The sequence below is a fragment of the Archocentrus centrarchus genome, chromosome 3 (genome assembly GCF_007364275.1).
Source record: "Archocentrus centrarchus isolate MPI-CPG fArcCen1 chromosome 3, fArcCen1, whole genome shotgun sequence".
Classification (NCBI taxonomy): domain Eukaryota; kingdom Metazoa; phylum Chordata; class Actinopteri; order Cichliformes; family Cichlidae; genus Archocentrus; species Archocentrus centrarchus.
The window spans coordinates 4481376-4500134 of NC_044348.1; the positions used below are offsets into that span (position 1 = coordinate 4481376).

Sequence of the window (18759 nt, forward strand, 5' to 3'; positions counted from 1 at the left end):
TGGCTGAAGCCATCATATCATGATGGACCAAAATCTCTGAGGAATTTTTTCAGCACCTCGTTGAATCTATGCCATAAAGAGTTACGGCAGTTCTGAAGACAAAAGGGGATCCAACCTGGAACTAGCAATGTGTACCTAATAAGTGGTGACTGACCAGGCTTCTACAATGAAATGCCACACACACATGAACACATATACCTTTAGGGTAATTTTAGTTTTTTTATTTAAATGTAATCTAACTTTTTTCCCCATTAAAATGAATATAGAGTGAAGATTGGGGTTAGGCGTTTGTTTTTATATTATTTTTGTTTGTTTTTTTGCATACACAAATATAATCTTTCACTTACAGACTATTGATGTTGCTTACCTCTCCATTGGAAAAGAAGATAGGCAGCAAAAATGCATTTGGAATACTTCCCCACAATAAGTTCTGAGTACTAGAACTTATTCTGGTGGTTTACAAGGAAAAACACAGGGCAGTAGTAAATGTTTAGGTGAATGTTTCATGAAATCATATACAACATGTGTGTTAGTGTGGTAAACTCTGATCCAGGAAAGAAGTGTGACCATAATCTTTCCATTTAGAAATACATCTGTACAATCCTGTTTCATGCTCAATTAAATGCAGCAGATGATGCCCATATCTTACCTCACTGTTATGCAAATGGACACCAAAACTGCATTTTCATCAGCATTTAAGCTGCAAAATATGACTATTTTTATGCTATTAATATTCATAGACATGTACTCCTATTGCAGAAGATCTGAGAAATGAATGATGAACCCATTTGAAAGTGTCCCTTGGCTTAGGGTAAAGTGGCTTCCCCTAGCAAAAATAATCAAATAGTTTGCTCTTCAGACAAGCTTTCAGAGAAAAACTCCCATTGCGGTTTACCAAGTGAAAAAGATACTGAGCCAGCAGAGCACAACATAAAGAGCTGGCTGCTTTTTCAATGCAGAAATGTGCTGCGAGACAGGGTCAAGCTGAAAGAGAATCGAGAACATTAAGCATGTTAACAGATGGCAAAGCTTGAGAGGCCAGGTACCAGGAGCACAGCAACAAACCATTTGATTGACGGTTTCACTGAACTAGCACAATAACTAGAAGCTGAGTTGTGCCAAGAGAAAGGCAGGCAGAAATGTGTTTTTTTTAACCACTGGATTTGGATTTGAAAGTATGCTGTACCCCAGTTCTGTTTCTACCTAAAAAAAAAAAAAGACGACGCTCTACACAAAGTGGTCATTCATCAGCATTTCATTAAGTATTTGGGAGAAATTTCCAGAAAGAAATAAGAAATTCAAAATGCACTTCCAAATATGAAGAGAATAATCACAGAGGGATTCACATAAATAAAAAACATGACACTATTGTAATTTTTATTATTTATTCGGATTAAATTATGCATGACCCAGATCACATGGTTTTTGGCGGGGTGGTGTTGGGGGTGGGGGGGATTGGTAGAATATTTAGGTCTATTTAAATCCCTATATTCATTTTCTGGATGCCATATAACATAATATTAAGTAGCTCTAGCACATGCTGTTTGAAGTCTTCAAATGATTTAGTTAAAAACCAAACCAGTAGTGGCTGATCAGCCATGATGTGGTACATTCTTATCCCTGCTCTTACTGCTCATAAAATAATCAATTTAGAAAAGCCTAATTTTCTTCTATGTTCATGCTACTGTAAATAGCCTCGCTCCAGTATTCAACTTTTAGCACCCAGCTCGCACTACTCATATTTATTAGACAAGACAAAGGCAGCACTATGTCATGAAAAAACTTATCAAATATGGTAACTGAATAATTTTCTAAGTGGGAGTAGAGTGAAATCACATATTTTAAATGGCCTTCCTGTCAGTCTAAAGCAAGACCACAGATGCCCGTATTCATTCTTATCAACTAAGGGCGAAGACCTCTATTAACCTTGGTTCATTTCAGTCTTTTTTTCAGATTAGTGATGTTTGTAGGCGTGATAGATAATTTTCCTTTCAACGGAGTATAATGTTGCATAGTTCATGAAAAGCAAAGTAAATGGGTTGCAGATTAGGGTTGAATTCTATACTTAATATGCTAATAAGTGTAATTATAATTTTGATAAGAAATTCATGGAGATCAAGGAAAGAATCCTTCCCTGCTCTTTGTAATATATCAACACATTTAATGTGTCTTACTGTTAGTTTCTCACTTTTGGTGAAATTTGGCTGAATATGGCAATGTTTTTTTTTTTTTTTTGCATCACAGCAATGCGTACATGAAGGTGGAAGAGATCTGTGTCTGATGTTTATGCGCTTAAAACTTGCTTATCTCATCTTACTCATCAGACAGGACCTTGTCCTGGTCACCACTTTAATCAGAGTGTGTGGTTGTTATGACTTTTTGCATGCACTGCTTACACTGTGCAGACTCCCAAGAGCCCTGTTAAAGAGAAACACAGTGTGCACTTAATCACCAGCAGGCAGTAAATTTGAAGCATTTCAAAGGACCAACAGAATGGGTTGTGAACATAATGTTCCTTCAACAGAACTTAGATTATTTCAGTGCTAAACAAATTGAGCAAACTACTGTTAATATCTGCAAATAATTAACAGATATTATAAAACAAGATAACATAACATAACATAACATAACATAAGAATTACATTATTTATCCCCAAAGTTGGGAAATTAAATGAGTAACACTGTCACCATCATGACTTTAGCTAAAAGCTTGCCTGACTATTGTAATTAAATCAATGCATTTATGAAACAAAAATGTTCTCTTGTTTACAACAACACTTTGATATGCAGCCCTTTGGCATTAACTGGTGTCGACATAACACCCCCCTTTTGAGCTCCTGCAAAGTACGTACAAAAGCCTGTGCATCAAAGACACTGCAAACATTGGGAAACTCTGTCATCATTCTCACCATCACCTGAAGTCTGTTCACTTCCATAACATATTACTACAAGAGACAATTTCAACAGCCTTTGGGCAGTTTCCAAAGCCATATTTTTTCCCCAGCAGGCAAATATCTGATCAAACATTTAACCCTTTGTACATGCATGTGTAGGTTTTTGGCTTGCTTTTTTCATTTTTTTGTAATTGCTTCATTACACGTTCCATTCCTCAAGAACTGAAGCAGTAGTATAACTAAAACATTAGAATGCAACTGTCACTGCAACTGTTGGGTTGTGAATACTACAGTGATATCTGAAATCTGTCAGTACCTTATACACTACCTGCTTGTCAGTGCCTGCCAAAGGGATCACTGGAACATAGCTGTATTTTAATGTTAATTTTCTAAGATGGTTTATAAGTAATCACAGAGTATAAACTTGGCCTTAGCAGGTAATTGAGTGTTTTGTGTCAAATTATTTCTTGAGGTCATTGAAAAAAACTGCCTGGTAGCTTGTAGCTGTGTAGAAAAATCACAGTCCTGCAACTTGTGTGTGGGTGGTTCTTTGCCTCAGGATGATCTGTGCAAAACTAGCAAAAACATCAGAGACAGCATACCCAAACAAATAACCACCAGAGACAGTGGTGCATTCCTGAGCTTATAAACTGTGCATTTAATATGATTTGTAAGACAGAGGAGGAATGAAAATGCAAACCTCACAGTGGTAGTTAGGTTTTTGGGAAAGACGGGAGGTTAAGACATCACAGAGGCGATGTTTTCCAGGGTGGTATGAATGTGGGTGTTTCAGATAATGGCTCCATTCCAGTACAGTAAAGCAAAAATATGTGCATCAGAGTATTTTCTTTTGAAAATGAATGGATGGTTGTAAATAGGTCAGTATACATTTTTTTCTGACTCAAGAGTGATCCGATTTGAGGAGAGCAGAGACAAAGGTTTCCCAACTTTCAGTTTTCTGTAGGGTCAATTTAAAAAAACACACTTTTATAATTGGAATTGAAAGTAATTTTTTATTCCTGTTTGTTTTTTTGTTTGTTTTTTTACCTTCTACACTAATTTGTAGCATGGAGTCAATTAAAATGTCTTATTTTCTGTCCTAGGACGTGTCTCAATTTTTTTGTGCCACATTTCCTACATTACATATTTAATTGAATTTTGTTTGATTGAAATGTATATAGTGACCTGAAAATCAATTCCATAAATTAGATGGTATAAATAGGAAAATGTTAGCTTTATACATGTTAGGCTACAGGTCAAGGGTCATAGAATATGCCAAAGCCAAAATGGAGTCAGTGACATTCATTTTCGCTTAGCTCTGTTATGCTCGACTACCCTTGGGGGCGAATTAGATGATTTAGAAGAAATTATTTAGCTCTTATTATTATTTAGTTCTTCTTCTAAATCATCTAATTCGTTTTTGACTCTGAGCTCTTAAGTCATGAGACGGTAGTGTGGGAAAAGACTTCCATCTCTCTGCATGCTTTCGATCGTGCTAGTCTTAAGTTTGGCCAACAGGTTTGCTTGTGATTTGGAACACTGGGGCAGGTGCTTCAGCACACCAACAGAACACTAATAAATTTGATGAAACCCTAGATAGGAGATTTTATTAAAGCATTTGTGAGGTAGCAATTCACTGAAGCAAGTAGGACCCAAAGAGCCAACTTCTATAAGTTCAGTCAAAGGCGAGGGCCCCGTAACTGTCAATCTGCCTGGAGTGAAACAATAGATTCAAATAGAGTCTTGCCTAGTCCAAATTGAGAATCCAGCCGCCAGCGGGTTTCTCATCCAGATCAGAGCGGTGCACCAGCAGGGTAGTTAACCAGTAATCAAGTCACATCCGTCATCCAATTCCAAATTCTCCACCTCACACACCCCCTTCCTCCCTCCCTGCTGGCTGGCTTAACTCGTCCTCTTGTGTTTTCCCTGAGTGACACTTGGAAGTTGGGAAGAGGCTTCACTGATTGCCCTTGATGTGAATCAGATGCATCTGTCTGCTTGTTGCCAGTTCTCAACTTCCTAGCTATCGGTCAGATGAGAGGAAACAAGACACAGAGCTTTACTAATAGAGAGAGAGAGAGAGGGCTATGTTTTAGATAAGTGCTATTTTTCACTACTGTGATGTTTATGTTTCACCAAAACGTGTGTATTTATAGAAGTATCGTAGTTATTAAGATTGCTTGCCATTTATATGTTAAAAAAAATCATCATTTATAATTTATCTGTTATGCTTTTATTTTGTTGAGTTTCAAGAACACAAACAAATATCACAAATATATAAATCAAATCAAATGTTAAAAAAGTGTGTGTGTGTGTGTGTGTGTGTGTGTGTGTGTGTGTGTGTGTGTGTGTGTGTGTGTGTGTGTGTGTGTGTGTGTGTGTGTGTGTTTCTTTATTTATCAAAAAAAATCCCCACGCACCCTGCGGGCAGTCCTTTACCTGCGGTCCTCTACCAGAAACCTGGGAGCTTGAGGATCCGGGGCAGTATCTTAGCTGTTCCCAGGACTGTGCTCTTCTGGACAGAGATCTCGGATGTCGTTTCTGGAATCTGCTGGAGCCATTCTCCCAGTTTGGGGCTCACTGCCCTGAGTGTTCCCATTACCACAGGGACTTCACCTTCCAAATTCTCTCTAGCTCTTCTCTCTCATGTTCCTTCTTCTTGATGTTCCTGTCACTTGGTATTGCAACGTCTATCACTACAGCTTTCTTCCTTTGTTTGTCCACCACTACGATGTCCGGTTGGTTAGCCATCACCAGTTTTTCTGTCTGTATCTGGAAGTTCCACAGGCTCTTAGCTCTGTTATTCTTGACTACCCTTGGGGGCGTATCTCATTTTGACCTCGGGACTTCCAGGTCATACTCAGCACAGATGTTCCTGTATACTATGCTGGTCATTTGGTTATGGCGTTCCATGTATGCCCTGCCTGCTAGCATCTTGCACCCTGCTGTTATGTGCTGGATTGTCTCACAGCCTCTCTGTACAGCCTGCACCTGGGGTCTTGCCTGGTGTGGTAGACCCCAGGCTCTATTGATCTTGTGCTCAGAGCTTGTTCTTGTGCTGCCATGATTAGTGTCTCTGTGCTGTCTGTCAGTCCAGTTTTATCCAGCAACTGGTAGGATTTTTCTATGTCAGCCACTTGTTCTAGCTGCCGGTGGTACATGCCGTGCATAGACCTGTCCTTCCATGATGGCTCCTGTTCTTGCTCCTCTTCTTTCTCGAGTTTCTGCTGCCTGAGGTACTGACTAAGCACCTGATCAGTTGCAGCCATCTTCCTCATGTATTCATGGGTCTTTGTTGTTTCATCTAGGATAGTGGTTCTGACACGCAGTTGTCCTCGACCTCCTTCCTTAAACCTTAAATTTATTGGGTTTTTTTAGCCATTCAGAGGTGAACTTGCTCGTGTGTTTCTGATTATTGTCCTGCTGCATAACGTAAGTGTGCTTGAGCTTCAGGGCATGAACTGATGACCAGACAGACTTCTTCAGGATTTTCATAGTTCCATCAATTGTCCAGGTCCTGAAGCAGCATATGAATGGGTAACTGTGTCCAAACTTTTGACTGGTACTGAATATATATATATATTCTACTGAAAGACTAAGGGTTTCAGTTGTCATATCCATTCAGAAATATAGTGGCAGCGTTAATATCCTGAGGATGTTGTCACTAGTGCAAAACAACATGTTCCTTGTACTGCTCTCTGACTAGGCTGGGAACAAAGCTGGATTACACATTGTCATATAATATCTCTGAGGGAAAAGGTGAGGCTCTCCCACATGCAAGAAGTTGCTTTATCATGAGCAAGAGCAGTAGGCATTTATGTCTGGCAGAGTGTGCTTTTCAGAGTAAACAAAAAAGTCTAATCTCAATCCAGCTTGACACAACAATTACTGAGGCTGGAATCACAGTGTTGCAAAGCTTTGAAAATAAGAATGGCTAGAATTGCATTACGTACATTCAAATTCAAGATTTAATTGTAGCTGGGAAATATAAGAAGTTCCTGGAAAGTTTTAAAAGTTGTGATTTGTGCGATATAAGTCTCTAGTTTAGAGATTGTGCTATAGTAAGACAGAATGAGTCACATCAATATCAAACAGTAAGCTTAAGGAACACACAAAAATGGAACTGTGACAGCTCTCTAATCCGAAATTTACACATTATGTAAAATACAGGAGGAATGTTCATAAAACAAATGTAGTATGAATGTGGAGTTAGTTAGCAAATGGGCTTGGCTTTGACTTGGTTTGGAATCAAATGTAGCTTTACCAGGCATGGAGCTATTCTGACTGAGAGGGTATCATGTCACTATGAAAATGATTTGGATTGTATGTAAGACTGGAATGAGCAGAGAGGATTGTCTGATGAGCTCAACCCAAGCAGAAAATAGAGAAATACGCTCAGGACTTATATATAAATGTGTGTGTGTTTGTGTCCAAACTTTTTAGTGGTACTGTATGTACACACTTCTCTCCTGTAACTTAAAAAAAAAAACCCCACAACAAACAGTATCGTTGCTAAGTACATGTAGCGAGTGATCATTTTAAATGTCGAGGGAAAGTAATTGGCACCTACTTATACATGAAAATGCCTGCAAGTAATCATTGAATTATTCATCTAATATGCTAAGTATTTCTATTTCAATGCCTTAAATCTCCGTTGGGGGGAAATTACATAACTTAGTAATGAGCAAATTAGAAGGAATCACTTTTCAAGGATAAGATCTTTGTTAAAATAAAAAAATATATGTGTGTGTGTGTGTGTGTGTGTGTGTGTGTGTGTGTGTGTGTGTGTGTGTGTGTGTGTGTGTGTGTGTGTGTGTGTGTGTGTTAATAAAACTCTAATGCTTATACATGCCCTTCACAGTGCTTATTATCCATAAAGTTTTATAAACATCCAAATGAATGATGTTTGTCAATGGTTTACAAACCATAAGTAACCAGTTAGTGGCATTTTAACTGTAATTACATTGTAACATATCTAATAACTTAATTGTTATTGTTTATTATTAAAAAATTGCTATCATGTTGTTGATCTTTATAGCCACACACAGAGCAGAAAGCAGAAAAATGGTGTACTTTCTGAAAGATTTAAATGCATTTTGTGATGTTAAAAAAAAGTGAGCTGCAGAATATCTGCATTTATTACTCATGTGTAAAATTGGTTTACACTACTTTAATTTCATCTGTCAAAATGATAAAATACTTACAACCAAATTGTTCTTCATTTAACAGTTTTGGAACAGATGGATCCATGCTTTATTATTCAGTGGTACTTGTTTTAAAATCATTATCGTAAAATTATTATTTTTAGTTATATGATTTGATTGACTTTTTATTCTACTAATTCAGAACAGTACTGTCTTGCTACTCAGCTTCATCAAGAACGATGGCATTGTTCCAAACTATTTTTACTAAAGAATTCATTGATTTATTTATTCACTGAACACCTGTTAAACTTACATGGTATCTGAATGTCAACTTAAAAAGCCTTAAACAATACAGAAAACAGGTCGAACATTATTAATGATGTGGACCTGGACATGCATTGTTGTTAATTATTAACTAATAATGTTAGTAGAACTTGCTGTGTGAAAAGTACTAATAAAAATAATAGTGCTTAGTGAACAATCTGCTGATATGGTTATTAATTCTAGGTTTTCATTAATATTCTATATACACTGTTGAAGAAGGCATTAAATTGCATAGCAAGTAATAAAAAAAAAAAAAAAACCTTCAGAAAGATGCAGAGAACCCTGTAAAACAAAAAAGAACGAAAAAGGACAGATAGAGAAAAATAATACGAAGGGGACATCAATTAATTTGATTGTTGCTGTCAAAACCACAGAAGTTGCCATAAAAATGTTATCAGCAATATATGAAAATGCACACAACCAAATAAAACACACAAAATCAAATAAAAACTATTTAGATATTTGTTAATGTAACAAGATATCTACTATTTACTGTGGAGTACTGCATGCACCGCTTTATGTTCTGAAATGTTGAGATGATTGAGGTCTCTGGGTTGCATTGTCCTTTCCTGACAAAGCAAAAATTAGCTTCCTCGTCACAAATTATTTGACCTCCTCCCCCCAACTAAACAGTTAACACAGATTTAGTGTCAGACGTCCCAGACATGCATGCAATTAATATTACTTGCTGTCTGCATTGTTTATACAGCAGTTGGTAAACATGACTGACTTTTGTTGCAGATGTTGGATGGTGGTCATGCTCTGTTAGAGGAATATATTAATTTGCTGACAGGCCCTTGGCTGTCCCCCTTATTAAAACTATTTATTTACCCCCCTTCTAATGGCACAATTAATCCAGCCTGAAATTGGTAGTACCACATAAACGGCTGTCTGCCCATAATCTGCATGACAGCAAATAAACTCCTTTTATGCTAGCTATTGGTTTCTGTGGTGGCTTTCTAAAATATTAATTATTTAAGTTCGGTGCAATCAGAGACATGGCATGGTGTATTAGCATGCTGGCATGCCTCTCTCTGTTTGGCATGTAGTTTCATTTTCTAGTCCAAGAACCAGAAGCAATGGTCACTGATGAATGCAGACTCAATCTTTTATATCCACTTTAATCAGATCTTGATGTAACATTACATGTTACAGTTTTTATGTATACAGTTATGATATCTTACTATTCAACTTTAGCCCTCCAAGTGCTGTTAGCTAACCTTATATTTTTATGCTGAAAAAGCAAACACAGCATTTTAGATCTTTTCTGATGTCTGCTCTGGTGTCCCCACGTTCTTTTAAACTCATCCACACAGAAGTTAAATCCAATATTGAACATTTTGCATTAGCAATGTTGACTATGTTCATGCACATTCAGTAATTATGATTGCTTGCTGACAAATGAGCGCCTTGCAAATAAGCCAACTTATCGCATCAAGATTGCTGTCACACCTGATGGGTAATTATGTTTTCTGTCTGGGTGCTGTATCACATTGCTCTGACACATCAATTGACAGACCAGGTTGCAGGGGACAGCAAACAACACCTGGGTAGAAAAACGCCGTGAGGCATCCCAGCAGCAGTTTTAGAGTAAACTTCAAGGTGAAAAAGAGTTTAGGAAACCTTTTTGACCTGAATTTATCCTGTCAAGCCGTATTGGATTAAATTAGCTATTAGGCATTATAAACATGTCATCATGTGTTGAGTGTCATGAAAGATTACATACTGTAGTGTTTACTAACCATAGCAAGACAGTAAGTGGGCCATAGGGTAGTTTTGATGTATGTTGAGGGGGGGAGTGGGTGGAAATAAAAATAAGAAAAGTTAAGTCTCTGGTTGTAAAGGAACTTTTTTTTTCCAACAAAAAATAAATAAATAAAAATGCTTTTGGCTGAGTATTATTTTGGTCACCAAATTATCTGCATAGTTGACAGGTGAAATGAACGACTGACAGAGCCCCGATTCAGCTGTGAGTGGGTGTTAAAAAGTCTGCTGGTAACGAAACCTCCAAAGACACTCAGCCTAGAGGGATTCTTTAATTTGTCCTTGTCTGAACTGTTGACTCCTTCCTACAAATTTTCCATAAATAGCTGGATTTATGTTGGTAAGAGGGAGACTTTATTTATTCATTTGGTTTATTTAATGTATTTATTTTTGTGTTTTCCAATAATGCTGCTAATCTTTAAGCAGACAATGGTGGGAAATATCCTCTGTATGATTGCACTGAGTATTACAATCAAGTCTTAGCACTATAGCACTATGGCTACGTTAATTATATACAGTAATGTGTAAGAGCCTTGAGCCACCCTTCATTTTTTTATATTTTCCTCCCAAGGAGTAAATTTCTTCAGAATTTCTTGCATTTTTAAAGTTCTCCAGGCTTTCTGAAGGTTCTTTTAAAGTTTGTCTTTGGACATTGGCTACTTTTTCACTCTTTTTCAGTCCAGTCCTTGTACCTGACCATTTTCAGAATAAGGTATATGCTTGTTTGTTTATTAAGGCACCTAATGTTGACCTATGAGTCATTTAAGCACCTAACTCAAGGGATAAAGCAGTTTTGTGTCTACACATGACAACTAAGCAAAGAACTAATTTTAAAATGTATCTTTAGGCACTTTGTTACAAACAGCCTGTCACAAAAACACACCATTTGTTCCCATTGCTTTAGTTGAATCTAAAAATATTCATAATCCATCTCTTGTCAACAGTGGGCTATGAGCTCCTGTAGCTCCATGTATGAGAGCCAGACACAACCTTGGATTCCTTTATTGAGCCGTTGCTTGAATGTTGACTGTAATGTTCAGTGTTGTCTCCTTTAGCCTCCGGAGTTCTTTTTCACACTGCAGGATCAACCTCATATAACTCAGAGACCTGCTGTGACTCCAAGGGCAAAGAAATATTTGTCCTCAATAATCAGATCCTATAAACGATGCCTCCCACGCAATCTCAGGAGTTTGATGAGTTTCATAAAGACAGCCAAAGACTGATTTCAATCTGCAGATGCCTGGAAAGAAAGATTTCATTATTAAACACCACGGCTTTTATGGCCGTGTGCCTGGTGGTGCCATTTCTGACCATAAGCCTTTTTTTGTCAAGTGTTCTGCTCGTCATTATCGTCATTAACGTCACTGAATTGCAAAAAAGGGGCATCTTTGTCTGATAGAAGCCTGCTAGAACACTGAACTCTTGGGAGGTCATGGTACAATCATGCAGCTGTTACCATTTGTTTTCTGTAATGAGCACTTTATAGTAGATTGAGAAGAAAAAAAATTCAGACTTCATCTCAGAAGCTTGTAATATACATGTTTCTGCGTCAATGGGCCTCAAATTATGGGTCTTATTCATTTCACAGCTACCCAAGGGTCTGTTCCATTGGGTAATGAATAATATGGCAGACAGGGAGGACTCTCTCACCCTATCTTCCCTCTGTTGCTTGAACCTGTAATAAATTTCCTGCCACTGCCATATGGTAGCAAGTCATGTGTGGGATTCAGTATGCCATGTTATTTATTTATTTCCCAGGTGTTGCTTTTCTATTAGTGATTTATGCGTTATTGTGTGTGATCTGCGCCTGAGATCTATGACATGGGGTGCGGAGGGTTTTTTGGAAGATGGCCTGAATTGAAACACAGCCATGGATACAAAATATTGCAGCAGCGCTCGGCTCTATCCGCGAGCAATTTTCTATTTTTCTCTGAGCTTGGCAAGAGAGGGATGGTCAGCCAGATTCTGTTAGCGTGATTCATGTAAAGAGAGAAAGATAAGTGAGAAATTTTGTGGCTACTAGCAAATATTAAGCAACAAATTATTCATCTACATTAAGTGCATATGCTTTGCTTGAAGCTATTGCTGTCATCTAGTGTTTCTGATTACGTAAAAAAGTAAGTGTGGATATCGTTTTGATCTTTTAAATTGTGGAAAAAGAAAATATCTTGTGTTTGATGCTTTCTTTTTTCTCTATAGGGTCAGATTTTAAACTTGGTTTTACTTCCTAATCTCCTAAAATTACGTGTTTACAAGGGCAAATACATTTTTTCCTCATTCATTGTTTTGATGCTGTTGGAATCAAGTTCAGGAAAGTGGGGTCCATGATCTTGGGGTCTCCACAAAATAATTTGTCAGAAATTCTTAAATTATGCTGTAAAAATGCAGATATACAGATGGGGATCATTTACACCAATAAATCAAGCATGTTATGTGCATGTGCCAAAACTCTGAGATTATGCTGACACATTATGTCAATCTGATATGAAATCACTCACTTCTGTCAGGGTGCAAGGAACCATTACTGCTGCTGCTGCTACATAACTTGACTTATCTAGCTGGTAAGCATGGAGGAGTATTTCAGACAGCCCACACTGTTGTTATGCTGACCCCAAAGAAATAGATATTAGTATTATGTGTGTGGGGGGACTCCCTGGGAAATTTCCTCCCTTGCTTCAAAAAGCTTGTAATTGTGACTCATCTTTGAAAAATTTCAGAGAAGAAATTTGGTAAAACACTTTTGTCATGGACGGGGAGGAAACGGGCGAGGAAGGGCAAAAACGCAGGACTCCAGAGGTAAACATAACTTAAAAGGGCGTTTATTCAGGTAAGGGGGGAACACAAATACCAAAAAAACCTCGGAAGGGAGACGGAGGGCAGGCACAGGGAACACAGGAACACACGGGCACACAACGTCAACGACGCGACAAGGAACACATGGAAACTGAGGGCTTAAATACACACTGGGTAATCAGGGCAAGAGGAAACAGCAGGGAACAACCGGTGAGGCAAATGAAACTAATTACACAGGGGAAGCAAAGCTGAACACAAAGCACAGGAAAACCAGATTGTCAAAATAAACAGGAAGTGACAAACCAAGGAACATACTGACTAAACACGGGGAACAGGCACAGACTAAGGACAGAGACGCAGACATATCACAACACTAGGAAACACAAGACATCAACCTACTGGGAGGACACACTCAGGAAATAAACTAACACAAAACGCTGGGCCAACGGCCCAGGACATGACAACTTTTTTTTCTCTATTTTTCTAGTTACAAATTAAAACAGGGCAACTGATCATCGCACAGTGGGTCATGGCTTGATACATTTATTCAGCACCATTATTAAGATTCAGTGATGTCATACGCAAAGTGTAGAGGGGTATGGTGGATGGGCTATTTTGTGACTGCTTATTAAACCATTCCAATTAAACTCAAGGGGTCATCAAAGTAATCAAATTTGCAGGCTTTAGGGAAAATTCAGAGCCTCTGGGCTCTTTTATTTGCAGGGTAACTACATTCAGATATGCTTAATTTCTAACACCTCCTGGAAGAGTTGGCTCTGTCCTTGAGTCAGTAAACAAGGATGTTACATTAAATGAAAAATAGATCTTCTCTTATTAGATTGTCTTCCAACAGTAGAAGTGAACGTGCAGTAAATCTCAACTCTTTTAACTCAATTAAGGGAGTAAGACGGAAATTAAGTTATCATCTTTAGCTACCAAAAGCAAAATGTAACACATCATATCTTAGTCAACTCCTGAGCTATCATTGCTTTTGTATCTGCTCACCATGGCCCCTTAATCACTTTTTTGTGCCCTGCTACTCAGTACATCTCTCAGTGGGGATTCTAGTATGTCATTAAGAATGAAAAATATTATCTTTATTAGGGCTATAGTTCATGCAAACATGCTGTGAAGTAATATTTGCCTCTCCGGAAGCTCAGTAATAAATGACAAGAACGCCTCTGCAGTGCCATTCAGCAGAGTTGACTTTTGCAATGAGAAAAACAGGATTTGACAAATGTGCCCTGCAGAACTTTTCCTTTAATAATTGGATGGACTACATGAATATTTAAATGGAAATGCGGGGTTATACCTCTGGTCAAAAGATATCTCTGTAAAACGAGCATTCACTAAATTGGTTGATTGAAAGGAAGAGAAGATTTTTTTTTTTTTTGTATCTTTCCCTTTTATTCATCCAGGGACTGTGCTGAGTAGATATTAGTTTTCTCTCCTATTGCTCTACCCTTTAGCTTTAACGATGGTGCTCTTAATCTGGTTTTAAAACACCTCATTCTCCCAAGGGTGCCAATAAAGAGTGAATTTTCTCAGCTAGTGACGGACATTTAATAGTGAAATTTCATTCTTTCATTCTCTCAACAGACAAAGCTACGATGGGCTGGAAAAGAAGCTAAAGGAAGTCTTCACTGAACGAAGCAGCATCCTGCACCAGCTCTCCAAGACTTCAAAGGAACTGGACAGCATAAAAGGCAACCTCCAGGTTGAAATTTTTGCTGTTTCTCTCTTTGCAGTGTTTGAAAGTTTATTTGGCTCTGAGTTTTGGGCCACAGGTACAATAATTTTCTAATCCCTGTTTTCAGCCATTTGAAGACTGGAGCTCATGATTCCTCTCACATATCTTTAATGAATGTTCTGTAAAGCTGTTATTAAATATTAATGTTGAAATGTTTTTCAAGTCAACAAGCCCACCCATTGTCACATGCGTAATGTGTTACTGTTACTGCTGACTAATGGGAATGTAGCACGGTGGTGTGGTGGCTAGCACTGCTGCCTCACAGCTAGAATGAAGGTCTGGGTTTGATTCCACCTTGGCCCGGACCTCTTGCTGTGTGGAGTTTACATGTTCTCCCCGTGTCTGTGTGGGTTCCAAAGACATGCAGTTAGTGGGGTTAGGTTAACTGGTCACTCTATATTGCCCATAGGTGTGAATGTGAGTGCGAATGGTTGTCTGTCTCTCTGTGTTGGCCCTGTGACAGGCTGGTGACCTGTACAGGGTGTACAGGTCACCTGCCTCTCGCCTTGTGTCAGCTGGGATAGGCTGCAGCCCCCACATGACCCTGAACAGGATAAGTGGAAGATATATATATATATATATATATACTAGGGCTGCAACGATTCATCGATTAACTCGATTAAATCGATTCTAAAAATTTATCGACACAAATTTACTGTGTCGATGCTTCGTTTAAACTCTGCCGCGCTCAGCTGTCTCGGTGTAAGCAGCGCTCCTCACTAGCATTAGCAGCATTAGTGATGACGTTTTTTTGTGGGTTTATTGGGGGCTGGCAAACCAACATAGAACTGCATTACCGCCACCTACTGGACTGGAGTGTGAATCACTCACGTATACACAAGCACACATTCTAAAAAAAGCTCTCCGTCGCTGCGATGGATTTCATTTAACACAGAGTGGATCATCACTAGAGTTGCCACCTGTCTCGTAAAATACAGAACCCCGCATGTTACGGGACTCCCTGGAATACGGCTCCGTAACATGCCGTGTTCCGTACTTTACGGGACGGGTGGCAACTGTCGCTGACATGCATTTCCACGCCTCCACTGCTCTCTGTGTGTCTGTGTGTGTTGTGCTCGCTGAGAATTTCAGCTGCTATTTTTGTCTTTACTTTAGCTGTAGCTACCAGAACTGGTTTGCTAGCGAGCGCGGGCCATTAGCACTAGCGATGGTTCGGTACCGGAAGGCCCGCCCCCCAGGACCGAGGGGCTCCTTCAAAATATTTTTTATACTTTAATCCCTTATTAGTGACTAAATATAGACCTGCAGTAGAAACGTATTTTCGAGAATGCTTGTGAATACAAAGCATTACACCATTACTCACACATGCGCCATGGCTCCCGCAGCCACTAGTTTTTCAAAACACTCATAGCAGGCAGCGGTTTTAACTGCGCAAGCGCAAAGAGGCGAAGCTGTGACGGTGAGCTCAAGTAGTGAAAAAGGAAACGTTTTTCCAGCGTCCAAAACAGCAGCTTTTTCTTTTAGTAACCACCATTAAATCTGTGAAACAGCTGGAGGTCCTTCATCAAGCACCTGATCAGCAAGTGTTAAGGTGAAGAAAAGAGAACTTTGTAGCTGCTCCATTCACCGCTGTTTGTTCACATGGCGAGAAACTGCATTACGGAAGTTAAAATATGCAGATAAACTGTTAATAAAAAAAAGTATTTCTTATCCGATTACTCGATTAATCGCTGGAATAATCGATAGAATACTCGATTACTAAAATAATCGTTTTATGCAGCCCTAATATATACACACACACACACACACACAGGGATTAGAAGCTCAGTGACTATGTGTATATATCACTACTCCTGCAGTGAGGGTGGTTTGCATGAAGTAAAAAAAAAAATGTGCTCATAAGACAAGTTTGACTGATTTGAGGATTATTTTGCTTGTCAAAAAGTGGGGTATCAATTGGTTCTGCCAAATAACAGTCTTGAACATTTTTATCATGTACCTTATTAAGCTGTAGATATTATAATGCTGTGAGAATTTCACAAACACAATTATCACAGTGCTGGATACTGCACAACTCTTCTCACCAGGCGGCTTAGGTCAACTTCATTATGGCTCCTGGCAGTAATAAGGAAAAAAAAAATCCAGTTATAAATTCAGATATTTTAATCACTTAGTATTTTTCAGTTGCATTAGTATATGTAACAGCAGTCTTACAAAACATGCCTCCCACTTGGACGGTTCGGTCTTGGGAACCAGATGCTCTTCTTTTTCTATCCAGCACTCATAAAGTTGCAGTCTGAGTGATAGTTTCCTCTGTGCAGCAGTGTTTTTCAGCTTTTTCAGCCAATTTGTCATCCACTGGAATTGTCAGGAAATCAATAGTCAAACAAATTATATGCACAGTATTCCACCAGTGGTGCGTGTTTGTGAGAGATGTCCCGTGTGTCTGGAAAAAGATCATGGAGTCTGTCTACCACCATTCCCTGGGGCAGGCTTTGAAGTCTATTCACTCCAGGCTAGCTAGGTTGGCATCCATCTTCGCTGTGGGCCATGTGCCAGCATGCTGGGCAGGGCAGAGGTTGCGTTAGATTTGAATTTGTGTGTAGTGGAAAAAGTCTATTCTTCAGGGGGCGAAAACATCATCAACATTTAAAAGAGAATCAAGTCAACAGGATAAATCTTTTAAAGTTTCTTGAAAAAAAAAATGGTGGACCATGTGAAGTGTTTAGAAGTGGAATGAGTTGCCCTCTAGGTGCATTTCAGCAACCCTAATAATTAAACTTACTGTGATGGGGACTTTAGTCTTTGCTGCAGCTCCAGGGATGTTGAGAAGCAGTTAACGGTGGGCTTTATTTAGCTGCTTTGTTATTTAAATTCAATGTCAAGACCACATAACCTGAGAGGATTTGCACATTTAACAGAATGTAGATCCATTTTGTAGCTGCAGCACAAACTGGACCTGTCAGTGATTTTAATTGTTGTTTGTTTTATACAGTTGATTTTTGAATACTTGCAATTCTTTTTCTCCCCAAATCAAAATATGAGTATAATATATTACTGTCTTTTTCATACAGTGCAGAAAAAGTATTTGCCCCCCCACCTGCATATTTCTCACACTTACAGTCCATGTTTCAGATTATCAAACCTGAGTTAATACAAAATTCAGTTTTTAAACAATTTAATTAAATAAATAAAAGAAGTTATTCAAACCTTCCCGGCCCAATGTGAAAAAATAACTGCCCCTAAACCTAATAACTGGTCATGCCACCCTTAGCAGCAAGAATTGCAATGGCTGGACTTTCTCCTTAAGGATGAAGCAGCAAGCCCCAAATCATCAAATTACCACCACCATGTTTGACTGTTGGGATGAGGTCCTTTTTATGAAATGCTGTGTTACTTTTATATCAGATGTAACGGGATTCAAACCTTCCTAAAGGTTTGTCTTTTGCTCATCAGTCCAAAAGCCGTGGTTTTCACCTTGAAACTCTCCCATGAATACAGTTTTTGCCCAGTTTCTTTGTTATTGTTGAATCATGAACACTGAGACAAGTGAGGCCTGCAGTTCTTTAGATGTTGTTCTGGGTTCTTTTGTTAGCGCCTGGATGAGTTGTTGATGCGCTCTTGGGATCATTTTGGTAGGCCGGTCACTCCTGGGAAGGTCCAAGTTTTCTCCATTTGTGGATAACGGCTCTCTCTGTGGTTCACTGGAGTCCCAAAGCCTTCAAAATGGATTTGTAACCCTTTCCAGACTGATAGATGTCACTGACTGTTTCACAGCTGTTTCTTTAGCTCGTGGCATGTTGTGTTGCTCTTTGAAATCTTTTAGTCTACTTCACTTTGTCAGACAGGTTCTATTTAAATTATTTCAGGTCTGTCAGTAATCAGGCCTGGGTGTGCTAATGAAATTGAACTCAGCTTTCCTAAAAAAAAAAAAAAAAATTACAAATTACAATTACAGTTCATGATTTAACAAGAGGACAATTACTTTTTCATACAGGGTCAGGTAGGTTTTCATTGCTTTTTTTCCCATAATAAATGAAATCGTCATTGAAAAACTGCATTTTATATTTACTCAGGTTATCTAACATAATATTAAAATCCAAACCATCCAATAAAAACAAAAGTAGGT

At 38.6% G+C, this 18759-nt stretch overlaps 1 protein-coding gene across 2 annotated transcripts in view; it reads left to right on the forward strand.

Annotated features, from left to right (window-relative positions):
* The window catches only part of luzp2 (leucine zipper protein 2), a 148630-nt gene that overhangs the window by 56860 nt on the left and 73011 nt on the right, over positions 1-18759 (forward strand). For both annotated transcript variants that reach the window (XM_030726331.1, XM_030726332.1), the window contains exon 2: positions 14519-14636. In XM_030726331.1, the coding sequence (XP_030582191.1) occupies positions 14519-14636 (118 nt within the window). The remainder of the gene's footprint in view (positions 1-14518; positions 14637-18759) is intronic.